Source organism: Oncorhynchus kisutch, unplaced genomic scaffold (genome assembly GCF_002021735.2).
Source record: "Oncorhynchus kisutch isolate 150728-3 unplaced genomic scaffold, Okis_V2 scaffold1546, whole genome shotgun sequence".
Classification (NCBI taxonomy): Eukaryota; Metazoa; Chordata; class Actinopteri; order Salmoniformes; family Salmonidae; genus Oncorhynchus; species Oncorhynchus kisutch.
In genome coordinates this window covers 33,913-46,501 of record NW_022263491.1, presented here as the reverse complement: position 1 = coordinate 46,501, position 12,589 = coordinate 33,913, and the positions used below count along the sequence as shown (strand labels likewise).

At 40.6% G+C, this 12,589-nt stretch overlaps 1 protein-coding gene across 2 annotated transcripts; it reads left to right on the top strand.

The window, feature by feature from the left end:
- The first annotated feature begins 10,246 nt into the window (after window positions 1–10,246).
- On the top strand, window positions 10,247–12,342 carry LOC116366573 (gastrula zinc finger protein XlCGF7.1-like). Of its 2 annotated transcripts, none has more exons than XM_031818670.1 (2): window positions 10,247–10,800; window positions 11,602–12,342. In XM_031818670.1, the coding sequence occupies exons 1-2, from the start codon at window positions 10,542–10,544 to the stop codon at window positions 12,123–12,125; spliced, it is 783 nt and encodes a 260-aa protein (XP_031674530.1). In that variant the 5' UTR covers window positions 10,247–10,541; the 3' UTR covers window positions 12,126–12,342. The 2 variants fall into 2 exon arrangements, with proteins under 2 accessions (XP_031674530.1, XP_031674529.1); XM_031818669.1 differs by having other exon boundaries at window positions 10,251–10,809.
- Window positions 12,343–12,589: the final 247 nt, after the last annotated feature.

The following is a 12,589-nucleotide window of genomic DNA, read 5'->3' as shown; positions in this document are numbered from 1 at the left end:
TTTTTGATAATTATTTCCAATGTGTCAAGTAATCATCTTTTTGTTTTCTCATGATTGGTTGGGTCTAATATGTGTGCTGTCCTGGGGCTCTGTGGGGTCTGTTTGTGTTTGTGAACAGAGCCCCAGGTCCAGCTTGCTTAGGGGACTCTTCTGTCTGTCTCTGTGTCTCTCGCTCTTTCTGTCTGTCTTTCTGTCTCTCTCTCACACACAGATGAGAGGCTAATAATATCACCTGCTAATTCAAACAGTGAGAAACTACAAACAAACAGAAAGACAGAAGACATCAATGTAGTTATTTATCCTCCATAGATTATGATGTATTGTTGTCCTGGTGTGTAGTTATTTATCCTCCATAGACTATGATGTATTGTTGTCCTGGTGTGTAGTTATTTATCCTCCACATAGACTATGATGTATTGTTGTCCTGGTGTGTAGTTATTTATCCTCCACATAGACTATGATGTATTGTTGTCCTGGTGTGTAGTTATTTATCCTCCACATAGACTATGATGTATTGTTGTCCTGGTGTGTAGTTATTTATCCTCCATAGACTATGATGTATTGTTGTCCTGGTGTGTAGTTATTTATCCTCCATAGACTATGATGTATTGTTGTCCTGGTGTGTAGTTATTTATCCTCCACATAGACTATGATGTATTGTTGTCCTGGTGTGTAGTTATTTATCGTCCATAGACTATGATGTATTGTTGTCCTGGTGTGTAGTTATTTGTCCTCCACATAGACTATGATGTATTGTTGTCCTGGTGTGTAGTTATTTATCCTCCATAGACTATGATGTATTGTTGTCCTGGTGTGTAGTTATTTATCCTCCACATAGACTATGATGTATTGTTGTCCTGGTGTGTAGTTATTTATCCTCCACATAGACTATGATGTATTGTTGTCCTGGTGTGTAGTTATTTATCCTCCACATAGACTATGATGTATTATACATACCTGGTCTCTGCCCCAATAATCTCTCCTTCCTCCCAAAGTGATGATATATTGATTGACTGGTATGTGTTGTAGTGGTACCTGGCTGGGGAAACATCTACATACCTGGTCTCTGCCCCAATAATCTCTCCTTCCTCCCAAAGTGATGATATATTGATTGACTGGTATGTGTTGTAGTGGTACCTGGCTGGGGAAACATCTACATACCTGGTCTCTGCCCCAATAATCTCTCCTTCCTCCCAAAGTGTGCACTTGTTCACTTCTCTTCATGGACAGGATTTGAATTGATTGATTAGCAAGAATTGATTAGCATGCTTTTACACTTTATGGGGAGTAGTGAATGAGTGCACACTTCAGGAAGCAGTAAATACTTTTGGGACGCACCCCTGGCCCAGGCCGGAGGATCTCCAAACTGACCACTTGTCAAAGGTAGCCTACACATTCGGTGGTGCTCTATTCTGGAATATTAACTGCCGTTTGTCGCCCCCTGGTGGAAATAACCTCTTATTGATCTACGTCTCCATAGAGATCTCTGCAGTTTGTACCTCGCAGCACACCGTACAAATATTCGAGGTTAAACGCCTATATTACCGTTCTGCTAGCAGCAGGATAATATGTTGGCAGCACATCATCAGATTATTTTCTTCTAAATAAGAGTCCCCCTGCAAAGACAAACTCAAACTCAACTTTGAGAATATCGATTATTGTAGCAGTGCAGTGCAACTGTTTTTCACAGCATTGCAACCAATTTTGAAACAAATAAATAGAAAATGTGACATATTTTATTATTGTATTAATTATACCAGCATTTCTTCTGAATGTTTCCAAACTAAATACTGGTATGTTGAAAGCTGTAGGCAGTGGTGTAGTGGTGCCTGGAGAAGTGGGTATACAGTACTCTAATTTAGCAAAACATTTTCCAAACGGCCCAGAGAAGGAAAGGCACCCTGTGTGAAAAGCACAAGAAACAGTGATACACACTGAATGACCTAAATGATGAATCCCATATTGGTCTTTCACAGTCAGACCAACCCAAGTGGTACTGTTCAGTAGGATAATAGTAGACCAACCCAAGCTGTACTGTTCAGTAGGATAATAGCAGACCAACCCAAGCTGTACTGTTCAGTAGGATAATAGTAGACCAACCCAAGTGGTACTGTTCAGTAGGATAATAGTAGACCAACCCAAGTGGTACTGTTCAGTAGGATAATAGTAGACCAACCCAAGCTGTACTGTTCAGTAGGATAATAGTAGACCAACCCAAGCTGTACTGTTCAGTAGGATAATAGTAGACCAACCCAAGTGGTACTGTTCAGTAGGATAATAGTAGACCAACCCAAGTGGTACTGTTCAGTAGGATAATAGTAGACCAACCCAAGTGGTACTGTTCAGTAGGATAATAGTAGACCAACCCAACCTGTACTGTTCAGTAGGATAATAGTAGACCAACCCAAGCTGTACTGTTCAGTAGGATAATAGTAGACCAACCCAAGTGGTACTGTTCAGTAGGATAATAGTAGACCAACCCAACCTGTACTGTTCAGTAGGACAATAGTAGACCAACCCAAGCTGTACTGTTCAGTAGGATAATAGTAGACCAACCCAAGTGGTACTGTTCAGTAGGATAATAGTAGACCAACCCAAGCTGTACTGTTCAGTAGGATAATAGTAGACCAACCCAAGTGGTACTGTTCAGTAGGATAATAGTAGACCAACCCAAGCTGTACTGTTCAGTAGGATAATAGTAGACCCACCCAAGCTGTACTGTTCAGTAGGATAATAGTAGACCAACCCAAGCTGTACTGTTCAGTAGGATAATAGTAGACCAACCCAAGCTGTACTGTTCAGTAGGATAATAGTAGACCAACCCAAGCTATACTGTTCAGTAGGATAATAGTAGGTATTGTATTGAATATATATATATATACAGACACCTAACACTGTTGGTTGATTAGCAGGTGGACTGTAATTTATATAGTACAGACACCTAACACTGTTGGGTGATTAGCAGGTGGACTGTAGTTTATATAGTACAGACACCTAACACTGTTGGTTGATTAGCAGGTGGACTGTAGTTTATATAGTACAGACACCTGGCACTATTGTTGGATTAGCAGTGTTTATATAGTACAGACACCGAGCACTATTGTTGGATTAGCAGTGTTTATATAGTACAGACACCTAGCACTATTGTTGGATTAGCAGTGTTTATATAGTACAGACACCTAGCACTATTGTTGGATTAGCAGTGTTTATATAGTACAGACACCTAGCACTATTGTTGTATTAGCAGTGTTTATATAGTACAGACACCTAGCACTATTGTTGTATTAGCAGTGTTTATATAGTACAGACACCTAGCACTATTGTTGTATTAGCAGTGTTTATATAGTACAGACACCTAGCACTATTGTTGGATTAGCAGTGTTTATATAGTACAGACACCGAGCACTATTGTTGGATTAGCAGTGTTTATATAGTACAGACACCTACACTATTGTTGGATTAGCAGTGTTTATATAGTACAGACACCTAGCACTATTGTTGGATTAGCAGTGTTTATATAGTACAGACACCTAGCACTATTGTTGGATTAGCAGTGTTTATATAGTACAGACACCTAGCACTATTGTTGGATTAGCAGTGTTTATATAGTACAGACATCTAGCACTATTGTTGGATTAGCAGTGTTTATATAGTACAGACACCTAGTACTATTGTTGGATTAGCAGTGTTTATATAGTACAGACACCTAGGACTATTGTTGTATTAGCAGTGTTTATATAGTACAGGCACCTAGCACTATTGTTGTATTAGCAGTGTTTATATAGTACAGACACCTAGTACTATTGTTGGATTAGCAGTGTTTATATAGTACAGACACCTAGGACTATTGTTGGATTAGCAGTGTTTATATAGTACAGACACCTACACTATTGTTGGATTAGCAGTGTTTATATAGTACAGACACCTAGCACTATTGTTGGATTAGCAGTGTTTATATAGTACAGACACCTGGTGGAACCAACTTCACATCGCCCCCCAGAAGAAAGGCACACGGACACCCAAACTTATCAAACAGTGATGACAGACATTGACAGATAGGACACAAGATATCTGTTATAGGAGCAACAGTAGTGATACATGGTTAGGTAGGACACAAGATCGCTGTTAGATAGGAACAACAGTAGTGATACATGGTTAGGTAGGACACAAGATATCTGTTAATAGGAACAACAGTAGTGACACATGGTTAGGTAGGACACAATATATCTGTTAGATAGGAACAACAGTAGTGATACATGGTTAGGTAGGACACAAGATATCTGTTAGATAGGAACAACAGTAGTGATACATGGTTAGGTAGGACACAAGATATCTGTTAGATAGGAGCAACAGTAACGTTATTGATACAAACCCTCAATGTGAAGTGATATTAATCCATAAATACAGAGCACAAGTACAACCCTTTTATATAAACCTGTTAAGGTAGTAAGAAAATAAACATTCACTTAATATTTCAATAAGTCCCCTGCTAGTAAATCACCTGCTGGTAATAACTAGCGTGACATTGTAGTGCAGAGACCAACGGTGCTCGTTAGCTCGTCATTAACACGGCTAGCTAAGACAGCAACAACTTGGTTAACTGGCTGAAATAGGTCTTCAATTCATGAACGGCTAAATAAATATCTACAGAGCCACATTCGCTATTGCCTTTAGGATATATGAACCAGTTTTCCAAAACCACTATTGTGTTATACAGTTTGAAACAGTGTTTATGTCCAGAGGAAGAGGACTCGAACCTGCTCTCAGAATATCTGTCAGACTGAGGAGCGGGCAGACCAACTTCCCAAATAGGGGAGAAGCACTCAAAACACACTAGTTGTTCTTTCAAAGGACATTATACAAAAATGGTAAGTCCTAAGACCTCTCGTATTACCAACACTACTACAATGGCAGCAAATATCTTAATGAATTCAGTAACACATAATGAAAGGAAACGTTATTTATATCACCCCTTTTCCTGAGGTGAATGGTTTCACCCACTACTCTCCCGGAACTGAGACATTGACATCAACAGTTTCACTTTGTTCCACCTTTGGTGAGCAAAACAGCTAATAACGTAGCTAAATACTGACATTATCCTCCATCGAGATATCTGTTCATATCTAAATACATGGCTCTGCTTTGGTCTATTCCATTGATATTGTCAAACTGAACATTACATTACATACATGTGAGTCATTTAGCAGACGCTCTTATCCAGAGAGACTTACAGTAGTGACTGGATACATTTTCATACGTTGCATTGGCAGGACAATTCCATGAGTAGTTGGGAGGAGAGCAGAAACAGCCTAACACCTCCACTGATACTGTGTAACCTGTCTGCAGTCAAGCAGCCATCCAGACTGAAGTGAAGGCCTTGTTACAGAATGAAAACACCTTCTCTTTCGTCGGCATGGCAACCTGTAAACATGTCAGTGGCGTCACAATGTTGCACAACAGCAGCAGAACATTGGTGGAGGGTCATTGTATCATTACACAGTGTCATGAAGTTGGCCTGTGGGTAAGGTTTATGATTAAATGTAATTTTAGCTTCCAAATGAGAGATTTGGGTTTTCATAAGGTTCGGGCTCTGCTCAATAAGTGGCCTGCCCATCTGAAGATACATGGGTTGTAAACTAGGAAACACACCATTCTCTCCCTCCACCTTGACGAAAATGTAACCTCCTGTTCCGGGTACATTAGGATGACGGTCCGATGTCAGAAGCATTCAGATAATAACTGTTCCGGGTACATTAGGATGACGATCCGATGTCAGAAAGATTCAGATAATAACTACAAAACGAAGCCAACTTCAGCCTGAGCTTTGGTTGCGAATGGTATGAACTTTGAACTCTTATTCGCTACAGAAGTGATACCTGCTAGCCGTTGAGTTAGCAGCGGGCGCTGTAAACATGGACTCAGAAAGGACGGACAGAGTATCCCCTCTACCACACAACGACGACACTACAACGTTTTTCGTTCACCACCAGAGACACTCTTCAAAGGACTCAGTTGGGCAACACGGCCTTCCATCTACCACCAACCTATTGAAAAGCAGCTCAGAGTAAATAGTTATAGCATTTTCCTTTTCCAAATGGACGGTAATTTAGAATGCATAAGATTCTGTAATTACGTCAGAGTTCCTGCCTACGGCTCGATAGAGACTGTCGCGATATGAAACCTTCAGCCCCGCCCCTTGGCCGGCAGCGGGGTGCTAGAGGTGGTTAGCGTCCCGTTCCCTGGATTGGACAGGGCACTATAGATACTTCAGGTTATCTCGGTATAACCAGGACCGCTCGCGTAGCCCTGCCTCTCTTTCTGTATCGATACGTTGTCCGCGTAGAGAGGTCTTTTGCCTTGTCACTCTCAACGGTCTCTAGCTGGGATGTTTGAACCCCACATTTATCCTCGAGACTCTTTGCTTCACCACTAATTAGTCCTTGAGTTGTTATTAAGCACTAGTCCTACCAGTCTCTATATGACTTCCCTGTGTTGAGTATTTCCCCTCTGTGATGTATCTAGTTTAAAGTGTGAAGACCTTTAGTCAACTTAGTCTCACTACTCTGCCCGTCGGCTATGTATCGCTTGGAAAATAAAACTTAGATCGATAAGACAATTAAATGAATCACTACTGGACACACCTTCCTCCTTGTCTTTTAATGGTAACTCATTCTGTCATAGAGCATTGATCCCCGTTTCCAGTGTCCCGGTAGCGGGGAGTGTCAGAGTTGTTATCTCCGGTGCCGTTAACTGTCTAGAGATAACCTTTTACTCGAGACAAAATAAGACTACCGTTTATTTTTGAAAACACTTTTTTGTCTTTTACAATCAAACACACTTCAAAATACCACATTTGTTGCTCGGTCACACACAGCGTTAATCAAAAACATGCAAATGCCTTAATGCTCTATAAAATGCCTGGTACAATGATAACACTTATCTCTACATTAAATACTTATAATAGTTATTTAATTACCTTTGAGAGATGACGAGGAGACCCACGAGATCAGGAGCAGAGTTTCAATCGGTCAGAATTCTTTTAGAATTTAGTTAGTAGCGACTCCCCTCTACTGGCTGAGAGGTTGACTTGGTGGTTTACTAAATTTAGAGATCACATTCTACATTGTGACATCCTTAAAATACTCCTTCTACAATGTTACAACATTCTACATTGTGACATCATTAAAATACTCCCACTACAATGTTAAAACATTCTACATTGTGACATCATTAAAATACTCCCACTACAATGTTTAAACATTCTACATTGTGACATCATTAAAATACTCCTTCTACAATGTTACAACATTCTACATTGTGACATCATTAAAATACTCCCACTACAATGTTAAAACATTCTACATTGTGACATCATTAAAATAGAAAAATACATGCAGCTGGAGATTACGCAATAATTGCGACGGAGGACACCAAGCGGCCACCTGGTAAATGTAGTCTCTTATGGTCAATCTTCCAATGATATGCCTACAAATACGTCACAATGCTGTCGACACTATGGGGAAACGACAGAAAGTCTAAGCTCATTCGTGACCCATACACAGCCATATAAGGACTCATTGAAACACAGTGCCTTCAAAATCTGGGGGTACTTCCTGTTTGAAATTTCATCTTGGTTTCGCCTGTAGCATGAGTTCTGTGGCACTCACAGACAATATCTTTGCAGATTTGGAAACGTCAGAGTGTTTTCTTTCCAAAGCTGTCAATTATATGCAGAGTCGAGCGTCTTTTCGTGACAAAATATCGCGCTTAAAACGGGAAAGTTTTTTTATCCAAAAATTAAAAGAGCGCCCCCTATATCAAAGAAGTTTAGAAATGCTTGCCAGGGAACTTTTGGCTAAACCAACTATATCATACTACGACCAATAAGCAAACTACAAACTCAATGTACGTCACAAATAGTACAGTTAGTATGAGTATTCCAACACAGCTCAGGTCTCTGGGCTGCCATTTTGTTTCTGTTTAAAACCCAGGTTGCCCCTTTAAAAAAACCAACACAACAAACAACCAATCTGCAGTTGAAACAATAACAAAGCTGGCATTATTTTTTTACTCCAATGTTTAGAAACAAATGTCAGATTTCCCCTTTAACACCACACACATCAGTCCTACAACTGCCCCTGTTTTTAACACAGTAACGGTACCTACAGTTGAAGTCCAAAGTTTACATACACCTTAGCCAAATACATTTAATCTCATCACAATTCCTGGCATTTAATCCTAGTAAAAATTCCCTGTCTTGGGTCAGTTAGAATCACCACTTTATTTTAAGAATGTGAAATGTCAAAATAATGGTAGAGAGAATTATTTATTTCAGCTTTAATTTCATCAAATTCCCAGTGGGTCAGAAGTTTACATACACTCAATTAGTATTTGGTAGCATTGCCTTTAAATTGTTTAACTTGGGTCAAACGTTTCGGGTAGCCTTCCACAAGCTCCCCACAATAAGTTGGGTGAATTTTGGCCCATTCCTCCTGACAGAGCTGGTGTAACTGAGTCAGGTTTGTAGGCCTCCTTGCTCGCACACGCCTTCTCAGTTCTGCCCACACATTTTCTATACGATTGAGGTCAGGGCTTTGTGATGGCCACTCCAATACCAGCCACAATTGTACCCGAAGACAGGAAGTGCCTATTCCTCATCTCACCAAGGATAAACTTCAACTCAATCGCCAGTACTGGCGACATCGTGTGGAAGCTGTAGGCATTGTAAACTGGACGCTATCTATTTTCCCTTGCCATAGACAATACAGAGACTGGCGGAGGGATATTTTTTGTGTGTTTTTTTGTGAACAGTTTTCCTTGGGATTTTGGCTCCTACACACGTTCTGTTATAGTCACAGCCATGATGTAACCAGTTTTAGAGACTTCAGAGTGTTTTCTATCCACACATACTAATCATATGCATATACTATATTCCTGGCATGAGTAGCAGGACGTTGAAATATTGCGCGATTTTTAACAAAAAGCTGCAAAAATTCGCAGCCTCTTTAAGAGGTTTTAAAGAATCCCACGGGGAGTCTTCAGACACGCCCCCAACATCAGTCAAATGGTGGTGAGGTCTGATCTTCCACCAGAGCCACGTAGTACTTTCCTACAAGGTTCGTTACACTGCTAGCTGGTAGGACTCCTTTGCTGGATTAGACTATAGCTGAGATCCCAATACCCATGTAAACATAGCTAAACATAGCTTACTGATAGATCAACGAGGTCAGATCCCAATACCCATGTAAACATAGCTTACTGATAGATCAATGAGGTTAGATCCCAATACCCATGTAAACATAGCTTACTGACAGATCAATGAGGTCAGATCCAATACCCATGTATTGCGAACAGGTTGATTGTGGCGGTAGTCGTTTCGATGGAGAATAACTTTACAGTTATTTTGCCCGCGGTGGTTATTGAAGTCGTGGTTTCGTGGAAGAAACCGTTGTTGTGCATCATCTTTCAACGCTCCAATACCTGATAAGGACCAAACCTGTTTAGGCTTTTTGGGAATTTAACTTCAATGAACCTGAAAGTGTTCATAGTAGAAACATCTGTTGTGTTGGTAGAATGTGGAAAGACCCACCTCATTGGTTAATATTCCCTGTAGTACAAACATCTGTTGGGTTGGTAGAATGTGTAAAGACCCACCTCATTGGTTAATATTCCCTGTAGTAGAAACATCTGTTGGGTTGGTAGAATGTGGAAAGACCCACCTCATTGGTTAATATTCCCTGTAGTAGAAACATCTGTTGGGTTGGTAGAATGTGTAAAGACCCACCTCATTGGTTAATATTCCCTGTAGTAGAAACATCTGCTGGGTTGGTAGAATGTGGAAAGACCCACCTCATTGGTTAATATTCCCTGTAGTAGAAACATCTGTTGGGTTGGTAGAATGTGTAAAGACCCACCTCATTGGTTAATATTCACTGTAGTAGAAACATCTGTTGGGTTGGTAGAATGTGTAAAGACCCACCTCATTGGTTAATATTCCCTGTAGTAGAAACATCTGTTGGTTGGTAGAATGTGTAAAGACCCACCTCATTGGTTAATATTCACTGTAGTAGAAACATCTGTTGGGTTGGTAGAATGTGGAAGTAGGTTTTAAATTCATACTTATTACAAATCTGCAGTTGTCTGACTATTAAATTATTATTTAATGAAAGAAATGTGAAAATGCACTTTTTGTCTGGAAATAAAATAAACATTTATCTGCGTTAACCACTCCAGTCAACAGATGGCGATATGCGTTTTTCAGGCGATGCTATCAGAGTGACGTATAATGTAGTGGACGGGACGCTTCTTCAACAACATCTCGTCAGCCACCTCGGTAGCTTCCTAGCGGAAACGTTCAAGCTGTTCAGACTGCTTCGGTCTATATTTACTTCTGTTTTTGGAACATAATTCTGTCTTTTAACTAGTTTCCCCATTTCATGTCATATATCCGTTTAGTCAGGTAACGGTAGCTGGCTTGATAAATGAGCCTATCACTAGGCTAGTCGCTAACTAGCTAGGTTAGCTGGCTAACATCCCCGACCATGAGCTCAGCAAGCTGCTGCCCTCCTGCTAAAAAAGAGGTCTGCTGGAAGGAGAAAGAAGGTATTTGGCTGAACGTTGTCGTGAAAGAGGAGAATGAAGAGGAGTATGTCACAGTAAACGAAGAAGTAGAGGGTGAGGCTGTTACACAGAAAGAAGAGGAAGAAAACGATTATACTTTTTTTGGAGTGAATGAAGGAGAGATAACTGTCATATTGAAGGAGGAGGAGAGGGAAGAAGAGGAGGAGACAGAAGATCTGAGTAACACCAGTAAGTCCTGTCTTGAAAATAGTTGTTGAACTGATACGTGGTTTTAAAACGGCATTCTACTCTAGTTCTGAGCTTAAATGCTGTGTTTTAATGTAGGAATTGATAAAGCTACACTGTAAGATGTGAATAGCATCAAGAAGCTGGTCAACAACAAAACTTTAACAATGGATTTGCACCCAAAATCACAACTTAAATGTCTCACGGAATGGACTTGCCTTCATTCAATACTGCAATTCCTGGAGGCGAATTCCAGCCCACCGTTGACTGCGGTCAAGTGAGCCGACTGTCGCAAAACGCGGTCAGGCCATCTGCTCTTCGGTTTCTTCCTGAATTTGCGTGCGCGAATACACTTTACGGAATGGCGTTTTTTTCAGGTAGGGAAACTGAGTTGAATGGACTCTCATGCACAGGTAGTCGAGACGATGGCTACTAATCATTACAAGCAAACCGTTTGAAGCACACTTATTCAATCTTCCATCATAAAAATGATACCAAATAGTTTATTTAATTTCCGCGTTATCATAAAGTACTTAATCATTGCTAGAGTGTCAAGCGTAGGCTGGACTGGTGTAAACGCTACAGCATACAATGACATTCTAGACCATTCTATAGGCCTCTCTGACTAAGAACCACACAGAGACCTGCATTTTGTAGTGGCTTTAATAACACTTGTGAAAAGTGACTTCAGGTGATTGAGGGATCTAGTCTAGATTAAACGTCATAGGAAGTTTTATCATATGAAGGTTTCATTCAGGTCTCTGTTTAATTAAATCATCTGTTTGTCTTTGACAGGAGAGAGACCAGACTCTCCTTCTGACAGCAGGAAGAGTCCTTCAGGGAAACCAGACCCCGAGACGTCCAAACCAGCAGGACGACATCACTGCTCCCAGTGTGGAAAGAGTTTTACTCAGTTAGGGAGCCTGAGAACACATAAGAGAATACACACTGGAGAGAAGCCTTACCACTGTTCCCAATGTGGAATGTCGTTTACCCAGTTAGGGAGCCTGCAAACGCATGAGAGGGGACACACAGGGGAAAAGCTTTTCCAATGTTCCCATTGTGGAAAGAGTTTTGGCCAGGTAGGAAACCTGAACAAGCATGAGAGGACACACACAGGTAAGAAGATGTACCGCTGCTCCCATTGTGGAGAGAGATTTACCCGGTTAAGGTACCTGAAAGAGCATGAAGGAATACATACAAATACACAGGAGGAGAAGACATACCACTGCTCTCATTGTGGAAAGACCTTTTCCCAGTCAGAGAACCTGAAAACACACGAGAGAATCGAGAGGCTGTGTTCTGACTTGTGTTTTTGACTGAGAATGTGTGTGTTTGTTTGGGCTGTCAGACTTGAGTTCACTTTGTGTAATGTTAGTGCACTATTTTTAATTGTGATTAATCCATTGTCTGAAAGGGTTAAAAACACACTGAAAACATCCAGAATACATCCTATATACAGCTACAATCTACAATGCCATGTAAACACAAGATGACATTGAGGTTAAATAAAGTGTGATTTATCAATGGAACATATTTTGACACGTCCACTGTGTGTCTCTGTAGAGTCATAATATCCATAACAACTAGAGGTCAAACAGGGAGATGGTTCCATTCATTTTCCCCACAGGGCTGTGTTTTGTTTAGACTCACCCTGGTGTGATGTTTTGATAACCATGTAAACCTCTCTGGGACAAGGTGACTGAGGACACAGTGTGTTGTCAATGTATTGTCATGTTTTTAAAATGGTACAAATGCCTTTATTTTAGCTGGACCCCAGGAA